Source organism: Thalassophryne amazonica, chromosome 11 (genome assembly GCF_902500255.1).
Source record: "Thalassophryne amazonica chromosome 11, fThaAma1.1, whole genome shotgun sequence".
Taxonomy (NCBI): domain Eukaryota; kingdom Metazoa; phylum Chordata; class Actinopteri; order Batrachoidiformes; family Batrachoididae; genus Thalassophryne; species Thalassophryne amazonica.
Window position 1 is genome coordinate 51,889,223 of NC_047113.1, and position 19,048 is coordinate 51,908,270.

At 40.4% G+C, this 19,048-nt stretch overlaps 1 protein-coding gene across 3 annotated transcripts in view; it reads left to right on the top strand.

Moving 5' to 3' along the window:
• The window catches only part of mcf2a (MCF.2 cell line derived transforming sequence a), an 88,239-nt gene that overhangs the window by 59,062 nt on the left and 10,129 nt on the right, over positions 1–19,048 (top strand). For all 3 annotated transcript variants that reach the window (XM_034181662.1, XM_034181663.1, XM_034181664.1), the window contains 6 exons: positions 1,268–1,393; positions 1,504–1,725; positions 6,265–6,357; positions 6,559–6,637; positions 11,958–12,021; positions 16,017–16,117. In XM_034181662.1, coding sequence (XP_034037553.1) covers positions 1,268–1,393; positions 1,504–1,725; positions 6,265–6,357; positions 6,559–6,637; positions 11,958–12,021; positions 16,017–16,117 — 685 coding nt within the window. The remainder of the gene's footprint in view (positions 1–1,267; positions 1,394–1,503; positions 1,726–6,264; positions 6,358–6,558; positions 6,638–11,957; positions 12,022–16,016; positions 16,118–19,048) is intronic.

The window sequence follows — 19,048 nt, forward strand, 5'->3', positions numbered from 1 at the left end:
TCGTGGGATGTCATTAACGTCCACACTCTCATCAAGGGCTAGGCTAAAAACATTAGCATCTTTCAGTTCCTCCGTTTGTTGGGATTTAACATCACTTGCCATTTCATCGATGCGTCGCTGAACAGTACGAGCTGACGTGGGCATGTCCTTTATCTGGGTTTTGATGGTGTCTTTGTTGAGCAAGTTGTCAAAAAGAGTCTCTGCGCAGCTGAGAAAAGCCTCCTTTATGTACTCCCATCAGTAAAAGGCTTCCCATGTTTAGCGATGCAATTAGCCAGATTATAACTGGCTTCTGTGACATGGCCTTGGGTGTTCGCAAACACTTTAAGAGAGCTGGATTGTTTCCCATACCTGGCCACTGCACGTTTGATGGTTTTGGCTCTATCGGCCGGGTCTTTATATGTCTTCTGATGTTTCATCTCGAAATGCAACTTAAAGCTGGATGTTTGGCACACAATGTTGTCACAGCACAAGGTACATACAGTGCGATCTTTGACGAAAACAAAACCATATTATTCCGTCCAGGAGGGCTGGAATGCCCTAGCTTTAGTTTATTTAGCCGGAGGCTCTGTCATCTCTGCACTTGTAACGCTATCAGGTAACTTTGATTTTGATGCACGTTAGGCTAATTTTACACATGGGTCTCTAGAAAAGTGGGTGGGAGCTGGTTGCAGAGCGCTGTGGAGCGAATGCGGTTGGAAGATCGTGCTGTCACTCAGATTTTTTTTTTTTTTTTGCTGATGCTGGTCCGGTGTTGTGCGTGCCAGTGATTATGCCGCCGCGTGCCAGCAGTGGCACGTGTGCCATAGGTTGCCGACCCCTGGTCTAGTGGTAAAGTGTTGGACTTGAGACCAGAGGATCCTCAGTTCAAATCCCAGCCTGACCAGAAAATCACTAGGCCCTTGGGGAAGGTCCTTAATCCCCGAGTTCCTCCCGGTGTGTAGTGGGTGCCTTGTATAGCAGCAGCTTTGCAGTGAGCACAGAATGTGAAACATTGATGTGTAAAGCACTCTGTCTGATGCAGATTGAAAAGCGCTATATAAAACACAGTCCAGATCCCATTTTTTTCTAATACCGCTGTCTGCTGTCAAGCATTTTTGCATCACTATTAAAATATTTAACAAACAAGAGTGCTCCACTATAAATAACATTCTCAGAGTAGTTTCAGGCATCAGGAGTTGATTAAAGATGCTGCTTGCTGACAGGTAGGGGTTTTTTTTCTTTCAGATTTTCATTTATTTGCAAGTGCATGCCCTTTGTCTTTCAGGAGCTCCTGAAATATTGTACAGATTGTGAGGGGGCCTCTGAACTGCAGGGGGCGCTAACAGCAATGCTGGATCTACTCAAATCAGTAAATGACTCCATGCATCAGATAGCCATCACAGGATATGAGGTGAACACAGTGGGTCCTGGGGAGCTTCCTGATGTGGTTATTTTGTGCTAACATGATCTAATATCCATTTGAAGTAAATGTGAAAGAAATGTTCCTGTCGCTGTGCGCAGGGAGATCTGTGCGAGCTGGGCCGTGTGTTGATGCAGGGTTCCTTCAGTGTGTGGATCAGCCATAAAAAAGGTCCCACGCGCATGAAGGACCTGGCTCGCTTCAAGCCTATGCAGAGGCACCTCTTCTTGTACGAGAGAGCTCTGCTCTTCTGCAAACGCAGGGAGGAGCACGGAGACAGTGCTAACAAGACACCATCTTACAGCTTCAAGCATTGTCTGAAGGTTGGTGTTTATTTTGGTTGAGCGTGGTTACGTGTTTCCAGAAAAAAAACTGCATTTTTATACATTCTCCGACTTGTTTTTAGAAAAAAGTGACCAACAAGATGGTGCTTATCACCAGCATTCTGTAGCATGAAGTGAATGAGTGTGTACAACACGGTACTTTGCCAGCCAAAACCAAAAATCACTGACAGGTTGGTGGACTGGTACAATGCAGACGAAGTCCCTTGTCCCAGGACATAGACAGATAGCATGACCAGGAGTCAAACCCAGGTTTATAGATTGGTAGCTCAACTCCACTGAGAAAGTGAAGATTTTTTTATTAAAAAAAAATCCACACATTTAATTTGTCAGTTACATGGGCTGTGAAAATGAAGAGAGTATTTGTGCAAAATCGAAGTACCACGTTTTCTGGACTATAAGATTAATTATTATTATTTTATTTTATTTACTAATTTTGGAGACCCCTACAGCTTATACTCTGGTGCAATTTGTATCCTGCAAAATTACAATTTTTTTTTAGTAATAATATTATTATATAACAACTATTTGTATAAGACTTTTCCAGGAATCAAAGCACTAAAAAAATAAACTCAAATGATAAAAGAATAAATGCCTATAATAAAAAAAACATATACTAAAACAATGCACACACCACAAATGCACACACAAAAAAATGTTGAAGAGCACAGAAAATCACAGAAAAAGTTCACTCTGGTGTGACTTGTATATGTTTTTGTTCTCCCTTTTCAAGATGTGTTTTTTTTTTTTTTTTTTGGCAGGTGCGACTTATACTACAGAAAATGGTTCATGCACTATTTGGTCGACCAACATGTAGACTTGGGTTTGATTCCCAGTCAGGGTACCTGTCTGTGTGTAGAATATTCATGTATGTTGTTTGTGCCCCAGTTCACCTGCTTCACGCTATGAAATCCAGGAATAAGCACCAACACCAACAGGCCTCAGGATCAATCAGTGGTGGGCACAGATAACCAAAAAATTAACTTCGATAACAGATAATCAGATAACTGAAAAGTTATCTTGGATAAAGATAAAACGATAAACCACCCAAAAATGTAGCGGAAGTTACAGATAACCGATAAATTCCAGCGGACCCGGCGCCACGAGTGGGCGTTTGGGGGCGACGCCCCTTCACGTCATCAACCTCACCCCTTCGGATGTGAGAGTTATCAAAAATAAAAATAAAAAAGAAAGAAAAAGAAATACTGGAAAATATAGCGCCTCGCAGTTTTGCGGATTTTTTTAGTCCAATTTTGCATGTTTTTTTTTTTTTTTTTTTACAGTGCATTGTGCTCTGCGTCCTCATCAAGCAGGCCGGTGTTCTGTCGAGATGACGGGACACCTGTTGCGGCACCGCGAAGGGAGAGTACGCGCATTGTGGTTTGCTGTTTATAAGAATCTTCTTGCCCAGAACAAAAAAGAGCGCCAACAACTACCCATAACTGTGTTCTTCACTCCTAAAAAGACACCTGCAGCGAGGCCTTCAGCGGAGCGGCGCCACGACGAAGAGGCACGATCAGAGGAACTATGAAATACTGGTCAGTCACTATTAATAATTTCTTATGTGTCCAACCTCGTAGGTTGATCGTTAAAATTAAATTCATTAGTTCTAAAAGCCATCATAATTATTTATAGGAAAACGTTCTATTTTTATTTCTCAAACAAATGTTTGGGCCTGAAAACAGGTTGGTCTTATTTTTCTACTAAGGTTTGAACTTTGAGAGTGTTTACAAATGAGAGAAAAGTGAGAAAATGTTAATGCCTGTTTGAGAAAAGTGTATAAAGTGTGTAGTGAGGGGTTTTACAGCCTTAAAACGTCTATAATAATTGTAAAAAATAACGCTGTCTACTTCGTGGATTTCGCCTATTGCGGGCTATTTTTAGAACGTAACTCCCGCGATAAATGAGGGACCACTGTGTATCTACATGAAAGGTTTATCTTTGACCCGTTGTGTGACTGTCATGCCCAATTGCGCTGTGTTTGCGCTTGTGATGGAGGGCTGTATGTGGGGTTAATCTACTGTCTCGTGTTGTTTCTCAGATCAGTTGTTGGTTTGGTTTTGTGGTATGCAGGAGATCACTTGACCGAGGGTCTATACGTTCAAATAATAATTAAAAAATACTGTCATCACTCTTAACTCTTAGTCAGTCTCTTACAATGGTATAGCCTAAATACACGAGCTTTCTAGGAGCGCACCCAATTCATTACGCACACTCAGAGGCACGTACACTCCAGTGCGTACTTTTTTTTGGGGGGGTGGGCGACCCCGCCCCCTGTGATATACTCATCGCCCCCTTAATATTTTTTTTCTAGCGCCGGGCCTGAATTCCAGTATTGTCTCTGGTACATTTGCAACTACTAATAAACTGAATTTGAGATTTAACACCACGATCGCTTCTGGTAACAACAAAAGTGACCATGAGCCCACCCTTCTGTCTTTGAACATCTTGCCTCCTGCTGGAAGCTTTTGTTTACCACATGGCTTCCAGCACAGATGAGACCTGAGAGCAGCCACAAAGCCCAGCTCTCTACCAATCACAATGCTCCGGTCAGGCGGAGGTCTTGGAAAATAAAGCAGTGCTGACTTATGGTTTTGATTTATAAATAACATTAATACCGATAGAATAACTCCATTAATGTCAATTCTGTCATTTGTACAAAGTTAAAATATAACATATATTAAAATATAACATATATCTTTTAATGTTGAATAATGCACTAATTCTGAGGTTTTGTAACAAACACAGACAGATCGCAAAGGATTCTGGGTAAAATGTGCCTCTGCTAAACACTGATTGGTTCAGTCATTCATTATGTAAACCAACACGTTAATGTGATGTGTGTTGTGTATTGGTGTTTACAGATAAATGTGCTTTTGTAAAATATTCCATTTTTTTTATTTGTAAAAATAGGCTTTTTACAGAGCCCTGGAAGTGTCACTGCAAAATGTTTTGCATATGGAGAGAATGTGCGCACATTTTATGATATTGTAATACGTGCACTCAATATTGTCTTGACACATAAATGTTGGCTATTCGCCCTATTGACATTTCAAATCCCACAAAACCTCGGAGAGGTCGCCACGCTGTGAGATCTCAGTAACATTGAGAACTGCACTGAGACGCTGTGATCGGGCTGCACTTTAACTGCTGCACACAGACAACACCGTTAATATCGCAACATAAAACTATTTTTATATTGTGCCTAAAACTCTTGTGAATAGACTAGAGTTTAATGCTGTTGTCCGTGGAGCCTGATCAGAGTGTCTGAAATGCATTTCTCATGTTGTGAATGTACTGAGATTACCCTAGCCTACCCATAATGCACTGCTGGACACTAAAACCTTAAAAATTAGCGCATTACTTTAAAACTAAAACATATATCTGATATTTTCACTAAACGTCAGACATGACATTAATTTAAATAACTTGTCCAACATTAGTTTGGTTAAAAGTTGAACCATAAGTTAAAAATGTATGCCTCTGGATGACTTGGGTGATATTGCTCACATATCAGTGTTGGGTTAAGAGAAATGAGTTTTAATTTTTTTTTAGACCAGTTCTCCTTTGTCTACAGAGGATGGAACGGTTTCTTCTTAAAGCAGCTCTTCTCTGTTTTGCAGAGGGTAGAACTACACATTAGCTATGAAACATTTAACAGGTAGGTGCTCAACTGATTTTAGGTTTTATAAATATTTGTAGCTGTTCAATTTTATTTACCACGTTATCAGTCTAAAAATTATCAGACAAAAATTTATCGCAAGATAATTAGTCCAATAATAGTTATTAAAGTTATCTAAAAAGATAATCCGATAATGAAAACATTAGCTTTGATAATTATCGGTTATCAGATTATCGGAACTGTGCCCACCACTGGGATCAATACAGGACTTATTTCTGCTTCTTTGAATGAAGTACTGTTGGACCTGACTGTATACGGTCACCTTGACTGTGGTTGGCATCAGCCTGTGATTACCATTTTGTGTAGTCAGACATGCTACTTCGATTTAGAATAGTGATAGATTCCAGATCATAATCGGTGCACCATAACAAATGATACATACATACAGGGTGACATCCATCCATCCATTTTCTATACCCACTTACTCCAAACAAGGGTCATGGCTGGAGCCTATCCGAGCAGTCGGATTCATACTCATTCTCTCTTATTAGCTGGTGCTCAGATCACTACAACAAACCATGTGTGCACATAAAGTGTGCATGAGAGTTGCACCTTGCCGCTGCACGTTCTTTCTTTATAAATCCATTTCCATGAGTCACCTAAAGGTTGTGTGCAGGATGTGTTGGTATGAATGGCGTCACTCTAACAGCTGCCTGCTGCTGATTTGTTATTGAGGATGTTGGCAGGAAGCAGCCGCACACCGGAGGTGTGTTTGTGTGAATGTCTCTGCTTTGACAGGACAGATGTGCAAATTGATGTGTGTCTTGTAATTGTGTGTGTGTGTGTGTTTTTTTTTCCTCATATGTCTCTGTGTATAAACACTGTATTTCTCTTGGTAGATGACAGCTGTAGGAATCACAGAAAACGTCAAAGGGGATGTTAAAAAATTTGAGATCTGGTACAGTGGCAGGGAGGAAGTCTACATAGTTCAGGTAAGAATAATAAATGTTACCACTTATTACCTCAGTGATAATTTAGTTATTTCACTTTAAACACTTTCAGCAGTTTGATTTAGAATACAGTGTCATATAGATGGAAAAGAAGCACTGGTTATACAATAGCTGGACTGTGGTTAAAATGAAAAGTGGCAAAAGCTGTGTTTGTGACAGAACGTAATGTTTGTTTTCTCCCAGGCTCCTACAGTGGAGGTAAAAATGGCTTGGCTCAATGAGCTGCGCAGAATCCTGATTAACCAACAGAAATTACTCCGAGGTGTGTGAACAATTCAATTTAACATTCGTAATTAACTTTTTTAAAGTTGATATTCTCTTGTGTTATAACCATATTTCTACTCCTTGTTTCATCTTTCTTCTTTCTTTTCGTCTATTTCCTTTTCTTTCATCTTCTTATTTTGTTGTCTTTTTTATTTTTTAAGAAATACGGGGTTCATCGTCTATACTCCGTCGTAGTCTGTCGTCCACACTTTAGAAAAAAAAAATGCTTCTCCTCTGTCAATTCCTGATGGGTTTTTGTTCTGTTTGTTTTGTTTTATATATCTAAGGATGGTGCACAGAACATCTTCCAAGATTTGCCCATTTTTAATTATTTAGGAATTTATACGTGAATTAGACTGTTAGGTCCACATTTTAGGAAAAAAAAAGTCTTCTTTGTCAGTTTTTGGTCTTTTTGTTCTTTTTTTTTTGTAGATCTAAGGATGGTGCACAGCACTTCCTCACAGATTTGCCAATTTTTAATTATTTAGCAGCTTATAGGTTAATTAGTCTTGTTAGGCCTAGGCCTGCTGCGATAATTACTACAGTGAGGAAAACAAGTATTTGAACACCCTGCGATTTTGCAAGTTCTCCCACTTAGAAATCATGGAGGGGTCTGAAATTGTCATCTTAGGTGCATGTCCACTGTGAGAGACATAATCTAAAAAAAAAAAAAAAAATCCGGAAATCACAATGTATGATTTTTTAATAATTTATTTGTATGTTACTGCTGCAAATAAGTATTTGAACACCTGTGAAAATCAATGTTAATATTTGGTACAGTAATCTTTGTTTGCAATTACAGAGGTCAAACGTTTCCTGTAGTTTTTCACCACGTATGCACACACTGCAGCAGGGATTTTGGTACACTCCTCCATACAGATCTTCTCTAGATCAGCCAGGTTACTGGGCTGTCGCTGAGAAACACGGAGTTTGAGCTCCCTCCAAAGATTTTCTATTGGGTTTAGGTCTGGAGACTGGCTAGGCCACTCCAGAACCTTGATATGCTTCTTATGGAGCCACTCCTTGGTTATCCTGGCTGTGTGCTTCGGGTCATTGCCATGTTGTTAGACCCATCCACGAGCCATCTTCAATGCTCTAACTGAGGGAAGGAGGTTGTTCCCCAAAATCTCGCAATATATGGCTCTGGTCATCCTCTCCTTAATACAGTGCAGTTGTCTTATCCCATGTGCAGAAAAACACCCCCAAAGCATGATGCTTCCACCCCCATGCTTCACAGTAGGGACGGTGTTTTTGGGATGGTACTCAGCATTCTTCTTCCTCCAAACACGGCGAGTGGAATTAAGACCAAAAAGTTCTATTTTGGTCTCATCTGACCACATAACTTTCTCCCATAACTCCTCTGGATCATCCAAATGGGCAAACTTAAGACAGGCCTGGACGTGTGCTGATTTAAGCAGGGGAACCTTCCGTGCCATGCATGATTTTAACCCATGACGTCTTAGTGTATTACAAAACAGTAACATTGGAAACAGTGGTGCCAGCTCTCTTCAGGTCATTGACCAGCTCCTCCTGTGCAGTTCTGGGCTGATTCCTCACCTTTCTTAGAATCATTGATACGCCACGAGGTGGGATCTTGCATGGAGCCCCAGTCCAAGGGAGATTGACAGTCATGTTTAGCTTCTTCCAATTTTTAATAATTGCTCCAACAGTTGATCTTTTTTCTCCAAGCTGTTTGGCAGTTGCCCCATAGCCCTTTCCAGCCTTGTGGATGTCTACAATTTTGTCTCTGGTGTCTTTGGACAGCTCTTTGGTCTTAGCCATGTTAGTAGTTGGAGTCTTACTGATTGTGTGGGGTGTCTTTATGCAGCTAACGACCTCAAATAGGTGCTTCTAATTTGGAATAATAAGTGGAGTGGAGGTGGACTTTTTAGAGTTGTACTAACAGGTCTTTGAGGGCCAGAATTTCTGCTGATTGGCAGGTGTTGAAATACTTATTTGCAGCAGTAACATACAAATAAATTATTAAACAATCATACATTGTAATTTCTGGATTTTTTTTTTTAAGACTATGTCTCACAGTGCATCTAAAATGAAAATTTCAGACCCCTCCATGATTTCTAAGTGGGAGAACTTGCAAAATCGCAGAGTGTTCAAATACTTATTTTCCTCACTGTATATTGAGTTATCACTTGATAAATAAAGATGAACATGATCATTTAGCTGGCCTTGGCGGTCTGGCTTGATGCATTGCGCAACATAAAAAAAAAATGCAATGCACAGTAAATTCATCCAATGCAAATGATGAGATGTCATCCAATTTATAAATGTTTAATAGAAAAACATACATGCTTTGTCTTTGTATTTAACTTTAACTTGAATTGGCTCAAGTTGTGGCTCTTACAATAGTTAAAACCATGAAAAATCTTGAATTATTTATTTCATTTTATTTCACTTGGCATAGGCCCACTGATGTCTGAGAAGGGGCCATCATATGGGGAAAATGGTCCATTACTTCAAGCACTAAGGGACCATTAGCCCATAGCACCCCTTTTTAAAATATGAATCACTGATTTATGATATTTTATTTAATTATTCTTTTTTTTTTTACATTTCAATTCCAATGTTGAATATTCTTCATTGTTCTTCATTGTTGTTCATTGTACTTTGAAAGAATGTACTTGCATTTTTATACAGTATTATGTCAATACGCTAAAATGGTCTTAAAACGATATCATTGAGAATATTGTGATATTATCATTGGCGTTGTAGCTTGGTGATGATAGCGCCCCTGTTATTCCACAGTTATTGAGGCAATAAGCCAGTCATAATTCAATATCTTCACCCAAGTTACTTAACATACAGTACGAGGTCTATTAGAAAAGTATACCTTATTATTTTTTCAAAAACCATATGGATTTGAATCACGTGTGATTGCGTCAGACAAGCTTGAACCCTCGTGCGCATGCGTGAGTTTTTCCACGCCTGTCGGTTGCGTCATTCGCCTGTGAGCAGGCTTTGAGTGAGGAGTGGTCCACCCCCTCTGCGGATTTTCATTGTCAGGAAATGGCGGAATGATTTGGGCTTTCTTTCCATCAGAATTTTTTCAGAAACTGTTAGAGACTGGCAGCTGGAAACCATTAGAAAAATTTATCTGGCTTTTGGTGAAAATGTTACGGGCTTGGTAGAGAATAAGGAGTGTTACTGTTGCTTTAAGGACAGCCCCCAGTGGCTGTGGGGCGCGCCGCGCTCCGAAGCCGCCATCGACAGGCTGAACGACCATTTCATTTCTAAACGGATGGCTGTCTGGATCCGTGACCATCGTGTGCCATTTCTCTGGTTATCACAAGAGCTGGACATCAACCATTTTCGCGGAATTCCTCCGCACATCTGTCTCAGTGTGCCGAAAAAGTGCTGATGTCCACATCTTTTCACAATTCCTGTGCTAGTCAGACGACGTCCTGGATAAAACACAGCGTCCAGTTTGGAAATGAACGGCACATTCCACTGTTACAGGAGTTTTTGTCATGGAAAGAGGAGCGGAGGCTTTGCACGTCGCAGTGGTGCTGCATGGCGCACAGCAACGCCGTGATGAAGCCACACGGGACATGTTCTGGCATGTCCAGGCACATCTACAATTTCTCGGATAATCACTCGATGGAAAAACCACCGACAGCTGTCTGAACGCCATCTCAAAGCCGTCCTGTGAGACCAAAACGGAGGTGGTTTTGTCTCGCTCCAGTAGCGAATCCATCGTGACGCGCGAAGCCTCCGTTCGGCTTTCCATGACAAAATCTCTTGTTAAAAGTGAAATCTGCCGGAAAATGTTTGATGTCCAGCTCTTGTGATAACAAGAGAAATGGCACATGATGGTCAAGGATCCAGACAGCCATCCGTTTAGAAATGAAATGGTCGTTCAGCCTGTCGATGGTGCCTTCGGAGCGCGGCGCGCCCCACAGCCACTGGGGGCCGTACTTAAAGCGACAGTAACACTCCTTATTCTCTACTAAGCCCGTAACATTTTCACCGAAAGCCAGATAAATTTTTCTAATGGTTTCCAGCTGCCAGTCTCTAACAGTTTCTGAAAAAATTCTGATGGAAAAAAAGCCCAAATCATTCCGCCATTTCCTGACAATGAAAATCCGCTGAGGGGGCTGGACCACTCCTCACTCAAAGCCTGTTCACAGGCAAATGACGCAACCGACAGGCGTGGAAAAACTCACGCATGCACACGAGGGTTCAAGCTTGTCTGACGCAATCACACGTGATTCAAATCCATATGATTTTTGAAAAAAATAATAAGGTCGGATACTTTTCTAATAGACCTCGTACAAACCACCAAAAACCTCCAAACCAAGTGTTGTTTGGTAACTCTGAGATGGGGGCATGTTCGGGTTTCATTTGTCTCGTCCAGGTCACTCAGGGTCTTATCCGTGCGCCATCTCTTTACCCTTTTTCTGGGTTTGTCGGAACTTAGGCAGGGTTTAAAAGAGCTTGAGATGATTGTTCATGCGTTCATCTCATCGTGTTTGGATTATTGTAACAGTCTTTTCACCTGTCTGAATAAGAAGGAGTTGGCCCGCCTGCAGGTTGTGCAAAATTCTGCTGCGCGCCTTCTTACCCGCACCCGCAGGAGGGACTATATTACTCCTATTCTTAATACTTTGCATTGGCTGCCCGTCTCCTACAGGATTCATTACAAAATCCTGGTATTGACTTTTAGAGCTCTGCATGGACAGGCACCGGAGTACATCAGGGACCTGATCCAGCCTTATGCTTCCTCCAGGAGCCTCAGGTCTTCCAATCAGAACCTGTTGATGGTTCCTCAGACCCGTTTTAAAACTCGCGGGGACAGATCTTTTGAAGGGTGGCGCCTAGCCTCTGGAATGAGCTTCCCTGTGCCCTTCGTTCTCTGGATTGTATAGATACTTTTAGAAGGCAACTAAAGACGCATTTCTTTAAGTTAGCTTTTTAGCCTAATATTGTATTTTATTGTTTTCGTATGTTATTTTTAGATTATTTTTGTATGCCATATGCAGCGCTTTGTGACCCTGGTCTGTGAAAGGCGCTTTATAAATAAAGCTTACTTACTTACAGGGTAAGCTCTACCTATCTATGTATGGAGCCGCACTATTTGACCTTCAAGATTTAAAAAAATGTTTAAAGTCTTTACTGAACAAAAAGAAACACAATTTTGGGATTTAAAACTGCACTTTAGAAAACCTATTATTGATGGTAGTGAGGGTTTGTCCAGTATACTGGCCAAATGGGATAGATGTGGAGTTACCTTCATGCTTGCAAGATCTATTTCTTCCCTAAAAGCTAAACTTGTCTTTCTATCTCTTTGTCTCTTCTCATAGATGAAGTGTATCAACACGGACAAGTGGTTGAGCACATGTCGCTTTCTCCACCACTTTCTGAGAGGTCAGAGTCTGTTCTTGTTTCTTACGGGCAGCACCACAGCTAATAAGTACACAATCCAAATCACTATGAGGTTTGTTCGATGTTTTATCCTTAAATGGGTCAATGCTGGTAGTTATCCACACAAATTTGAACTGAAGAAGCCTTTTGGGTAAACAAACTGTGATTTGGATTCGGCCTCCTCCAGACATCCAGGATAACATATGTACCATGGCACACACACACACACACACACACACACACACACACACACACACACACACACACACACACACACACACACACACACACACACACACACACACACACACACACACACACACACACACACACACACACACACACACACACACACACACCTTGTGTGGATGTGGCTGCGTTATTTGCTGGTTCCCTGGTAGAAGGTATGATATATGGCGGCGTGCGAGAAAGGGGTGGAGCTGCACTTTGTCCACTCGTGTCAGGTTGCCAATTCCTGCTCCCCTCCCCCACCTGCAGGGGCATGCGGCCATCCAGACGGGTCCCCAGGGGCTGTCTGCCGGGGTTGGATTTTGTCTCTCTATCAGCTGAAGTGTTTCTGTGTCTGCGTTCCGGGAGCCCTCGTCCTCAAAGCCCCCGGCAACGGCCCCAGCTACACCCTTGCCACCGCTCTCAGCGCCACTGACCGGCCCTAACACTCAGTGGTAAACTCAGCTTGGTTCATCTCGCTTCGTCCTGGCATGACCCATATGGCCCTGCTTGGGGAACCACACCCAGGGCTGCTGTGTTTGCACACTGATTGTCACCTGCACCCTCTTTTATTGCCTCTATGACCCCTAGCTAAAAATTATGGAATCACTTATTTGAAGTAATGGCACATTGTTTTCTGAGCACATTTGTTCAAGGAGTTAGTGTGCTTGCTTCCCAAACACCAATTCCACTGTACATCTGTGCACTAACTGTTGAGGTAGTGATTACTATGTTCCCTGGTCTTTCATCTGACATGTGATCCCATAACATACATATGTAGGGAAGCATCTTCTTTACTTATAGCAACCATCTTTATGTAAAGAGCTCAACAGTACAGCCCTTGAAATAAAAATCCCATTCATGTTATCCACAGGAATTTAGATTATGGGCTGAAAGGTTGTTACCATCCAAAACAGACTCACTAAAAGTATACATGCTTTTGTAGAAGTCACAAGTCTGTATGATATTCACCGTATTTTAAGAAAAATGTGGTTTCTTTGAGATGTCACTAAAAGAAGGACACCATCCACATTCTTAAAGTGAAACAGCGACTTCTCTGATTGGTAGATGTAACTGTTACGAGATAAATTATTTTTTAAACTCTGTGAACTGCAGGTCACCAGTTTTGCTGCTGGTGTGCTCAGTTAATAGCACCTCACATAGTGGACATGTAAATGCTTTTGCTGCGCTGAGTTTGAATCCATCTCGACAGGTGTTTCCACACTTTTTAATTTTTTCCCGTTTTTATAGTTTTGATTTTTTTTTTTTTTTTTTGGTCATGTATCGCTGTAAATTACTACTAACTAAATGATCATATTTACTGCAGGAGATGTGATATGCAACTCGTCAGTGACCAGTAATGCGTTTGTGAGTGTATGCTGAATCAGGTGGGCTATTGCAGTCAGGAACGAAGCACTGGGCGGTAACTGGACTGTATTTTATTATACATACAAGATAACCTACAAAATAAATACAAAACTATTATTATATACTACTATTTACTATATAAACAGTACAGTAATGAAAAGGATTTGAAGAAGGTTGAGAAGAAGAGTGGGAACGTTAAAAGTGGTTCGCTATTGATCCTGTGATTTGCAATGCATTATGAATGTATTTATGTATCCAGTCTTGTACCTTTGCCTTTTTTGTCCACTTTTTTTACTTTATTTTTTGATCCAAATCAAACCTTTTTGTGGTCATGATTCATCTTGAAGCTGACTGGCTTGTTTCAAGGCATAATAATAATTAGAAGGGCCTTCATTGTCATTGATGAATACGTAAAAGGAAATTTGCCTTCTGCATTTAACTCATTCTAATTACAGTTAGACACAATCCAACCACTAGGAGCAGTGGACAGCCATAGTCCAGTGCCTGGGGACCAACTCCAGATGTAGAGATGATAGCTTAGTCAGGGGCTGGGGAATAAGCAGACCCTTAATAAGCATGTGTTTGATAGCGGGAGGAACCCCACCCAGACATGGGGAGAACATGCAAACTCCACACAGGAAGGAACAGGTGCGAAGGAATCCAAGGACCTTTGGCAAAGTGGCTTGCACTTTGTGGTTAGCACTGAGTAGAAGTACTCAACGCTCAGGTTCTATTACACTTACAATGCTCTGTGTTTTGACACCATAATCAGTTATCTACACAATTTTTATGAGGTCATCATAAGAACCAGCATGACTCATTAAATTACAAATATTTACAATCCTCCTAGGGGTCGTTGTGCTCCTGTTCCAATGTCAGTGATATCCCCCTGAATGTGACAATATGGCTATTTTGACATACGCACAAAACAGGTCTTGCTGTCCACCTGAAACTTTATTTTAACAATGGACCCGCATTGTTTTCACTGCTCAAACTGCATCAGGAGAGATTTTATATTAATAGAGAGAAAAGCAGGATCACACCACATTGTGCAGTTGTTGCTGCCAACTTTCTCCTCCTTGAACCAGACTCTACAACAGAAGCTCGGTTGGTTATTTCACATTAAAGAACAACTCCTCATTCTGTTTGTTTCTGACCTTGAAGCAGTTCAAGATTTTTTTTTTTAAATTCTTTAAAAATCTCTATAGTTTATTATCATATCCCGTCATGGGAATCCATGAAGACCTTTTGGGTATTTACTGATCTAAAGAGATGTCCGAATATATCACCAAACTTGCACCATCACAAAGGCAGTGAGCATGTCCAGAAACCTTTGTCTGGGGAGAATTCACTGATTACATGATAATCTTAGGAGCCAGTATTGACCTAATGCAAAGTTTATACAGCCTGTTATTTTCTCACTCTTTCTCATTGTACTTCTATGAGTATACTTTTCAAATAAAAGCATTTTCTTTGTAAAAAAAAAAAAAAAGAAAAGAAAAAAGAAATAAATAAGACTTGGTCTTCAGAAAACATTTCTCCAAAAAATATTGCTCGAAAAGGGGTAGTTGGCTTATATTTGGGACAGGCTTATATTCAGACAAGTACAGTATGTCATTAGAAAAGCACCAGGCAAAAATGTCAACATTTTCAACATTACGTATGTCCATAATTTATTATTAATTCAAATTTATTTCAAGTACAGTATATTTCAAGAAGCCACGATGATAAGCTGTTGAACATATATTTCTATCTTTGGTTTGTTTATTTGCTCCAAAGCAAGAAAACTAGGTGAAAATCATCTACATGTGGTGATTCCATAATTTTTTTCATGGATTGTTTTCTGGTTCATAACTGATACAGGCCTGGATCTCAGCAGCTCTTTCATTTGATATCAGAAATAACTGCTGTCATTTCTGCATGTCAGACTTACAGTTTTGCATGTAATGCAAAGAGAAATCACAAAGAGAAAAAATGGTTTTGCTCCATAAATTTTCTTGCTTTTTCTCATGACAGCAGCTTTTTGTTTATTTGAGAACTCATTACTTAGCTTCTGTTAATACAGAGACTAAATTTGCAAATGTGGATCTTGGTAAGTCGAGATCAGATCTTCTCTTGTGTTGATGTGTCTGGTTTTGAGGTTTGAGTCTCATCCAGAGACTCAGCTTGCACATTGCTGCTCTGTTGTGTGGCACTGACTGGCTCATGGCTGTGCGATAAGCACCAGGACAGAGTTGTTCTTTGACACTGATCTGGGGCCAGCTTTACCATTTCCCCATCATGAAATCGATTCATAAAATCACAGCTGACCATAGACTGTAAGGCTGAGGATGACTTCTGTCCTTGGAGTTGGATGATTTTGGTGTTTGTTGAGCTGTGATTTGTATCGTTTCTTTCTGCAGCAAGCAGCAGAGGGCATCAGTGAGCTCAGAGGACACAGAGTCAGGGAGGAGCAGTCCAGACCTCCAGCCTCACTCCCCAAAACACCTGCGCAACCGTAGGAGTGAGTAAATCACATTAAAACACTGTTGTGAGTAGACACTTAATAGACCAAATGTTCATTGATGTTTTTTTCCTATCATAATCCCAAACAATTTTATTTTTACTTTTTTCTCCCTCAGTAGTTCAAGTTTAAGTTGACCTGAAAAACCAGGTACAGTTTTCTTTTTTTGGGGGGGGGGGATCTAACTACACAGTAAAAGTGGAGTGTTAAAATCTCAGCTGAATACAGTAACAGTAAAAAAAAAAGTCCTAACTTTTGGCTGGTAGTGTATGTCAAAGCTGATTTTAAAGTGTAGGTGACACATTATGCCATGTTTTATTGAATATTTGAGACTAAAATTAAACAGCAGGTTGAAATTCATCCTTTCCTGGTACGCATTTTCTGAAGAGATAAATATTCGGATTTTGAACCGCGCATAACTAAAAACCAGGAACCTCTGACCCAGTCACAACATTGGAGAAGAAGGAGGAAGTGACATCAGATCAGAACAAGAAGCATTGTCTTAATAGCCCCATTAATTAATGGACTTTTACAGGCTACTTGCAGCACCGTTTCCACCAAATGGTTCGGGCTGGAGCTGCACCGTGTTTTCGGTGTGAGAACGGTTAATTCTCGCCAGCAGAATCCTTTTCATTGGCAGGTGGAAACACTTATATTGCCCAGTGTGCACTTGCACAGTGTCCTCGGCTTCTCCATTCAACACGGAGGCAAAACAGAGTATTTTCAGTTTATTTTATTCTTTTGTGGATCATGGCATAATTTTGTCGCATGAGACGTTATGGGCAGATGAGGAACTCTGGGAGTCTTTTAACTTGCAGTGCAAAGTGGTTTGTTAAGAGCAAAGACTCAGTCCATCAGCCGCAATAACAGATTACAGCCTGTGCTGTAACCTGGCACCAAACTCCAGTGTGACAAATGGACTTTTCTTCAGCCAAGACAGAAGGAATTCAATTATTTTCAGACATCGTTTTGTAAACATAGATAAGTTTTCAGATGATCTGACTAAAATGGACAGGTAAGACTAAATAATTTAGTCCTTGTGTGAATGGTTTTAATATTTAATAATAACGTGTTATGCTACTAAACAATATTTATTTTAAAAATAACAGATATTTTCAGTCCCTTGTCATTTTCCAGATTTGAAATGTATGTACCTTTTTCTAAGAAAAAAAACGAAATAAAAAATCCACACTTCGTCATCACGTTTTTCTGATGTCAAGGACAGTAAAACAAACTTCTTTTTTTTTAATCAGTCAATTATGACCACAGAGCTGGGAAAAAAGTTTATCATCTGCTACATGTTGGAATTGCCTGCATTATTTATTTATTTTATAATCAAATGTTGTCAGACTGAAGGTTTTCCTCCAAGGTTTCCTCTCCCTCATTGTGGTCTAAATAAGGCTGTGTACTCCACGGCTGCTTCAGAAAAACCTTCAGACTGGACTTAAAAAGCTCCACACTAGAAAAAAAAAATTGTCCGAAAACAGCTTGACCTAATTTTTTGTTGTTGTTGTTGTCACCTACACTTTAACTCTCATAGTATGAACACTCAGTATTGATCCTTGCACACTACTGGAAATTAGATTAGATTAGATAGAACTTTATTAATCCCTTGGGAAGACTCCCTCAGGGAAATTGAGGCTCCAGCAGCATTGTATAGCAGCACACAGGGTAACAAGCACACAGAGCATCAAAAGTAGAAGTAAAAACAATTTGCAAAATGTAAATACAAATATAATCTCCTATTTCTCAGAGGTGATTGTGTCAGTGTTGAGTCACTTAACTCTGAAGGTGTCATTTTAAAGGTGCTTGAATGACATTTTAAACATTAATATAGCAGCCAACAAATTTTCTTTGTAAAAAATTTTGTGGTGTAATGATGTGCTGCAGAGAATGAAGCAACATTCCTTCTGTTTGCATTGAAATTTGGTCTTTTTTGCTTAATGGATTCAGAACTGGCCCAGCCCCATGTTCCCCCTCTGACCAAAAAAGCCTGTAGAATTAGCACAGGTCTGGTTTTCCCATATAGAGGGTCCTTCAGGCTGCTGAAATGCTCCAACTGGTGTTCCTTCCTCAGTGTAGACGAAGTATGGTGGGAGGAGTGTCCGAAGATGTTTTAACTTAAGTATCTGCTGCTAGTAGTGTAACAGACCGTAGCTGATCCATACTGCAATCCCAACAGTTCGGCAGGCATATGATCTGTGGAATAACACCAAAGTTTACATAATAGTGTGAAATACAGATTTGTTGTCAAGGTTAAATGTGTTTAAAGTAGTAATTGTGTAAATCTGAATGTATAATTGCAGTGAAATCAAAACAGTTGTTTGTTCACATGAGTGGGGAAATAGCAGTTGTTTTTTGTGAAAAAAAAGCATGTTAAAAGCAAATACAATTGGCCACCTTGTGCTTGGCTCAGAATGGAGTCAGCCTGGTGCAGGCTCAGTACATGTCTGGACCCAAGCACAAAATGAATTACTCCAAAATATCAGTTTAGAATAGAGTGTGCACCATGTTTTCCTTGTGCCATCCTGAGCTCTCTGAGGGAACTGAGGGCAGAGCTATGGTGGCTGAGAGTCCACTGATGTCAGAATAAAATAATTTTCCCCAACTTTTTCCGAGTGGTGTGCCACTTGGAAAGCGAAGTTACATTGATCACCACTTTTATTGCTGATCTAAAAAAACGATTGGATTTTTGACTTAAAAACTATGATCCGAACTGTAAGTTTTGTGATCCATTGCACCTTTGCTAGTGTGACATCTAGTGGTGGTAAATCGCTTATAGAACATTTTGCCCTGTGAGTTTTCAGTGGTGGAGTTGTGACCATGCTGTTACCACTAGAAAGTTGTTTGACTGAAAGTCTGTGGGACACCAACTACATTTTTAAATCTAAATACTTGAAGTACTCTCTATTATGTTGAAAATTACACTTT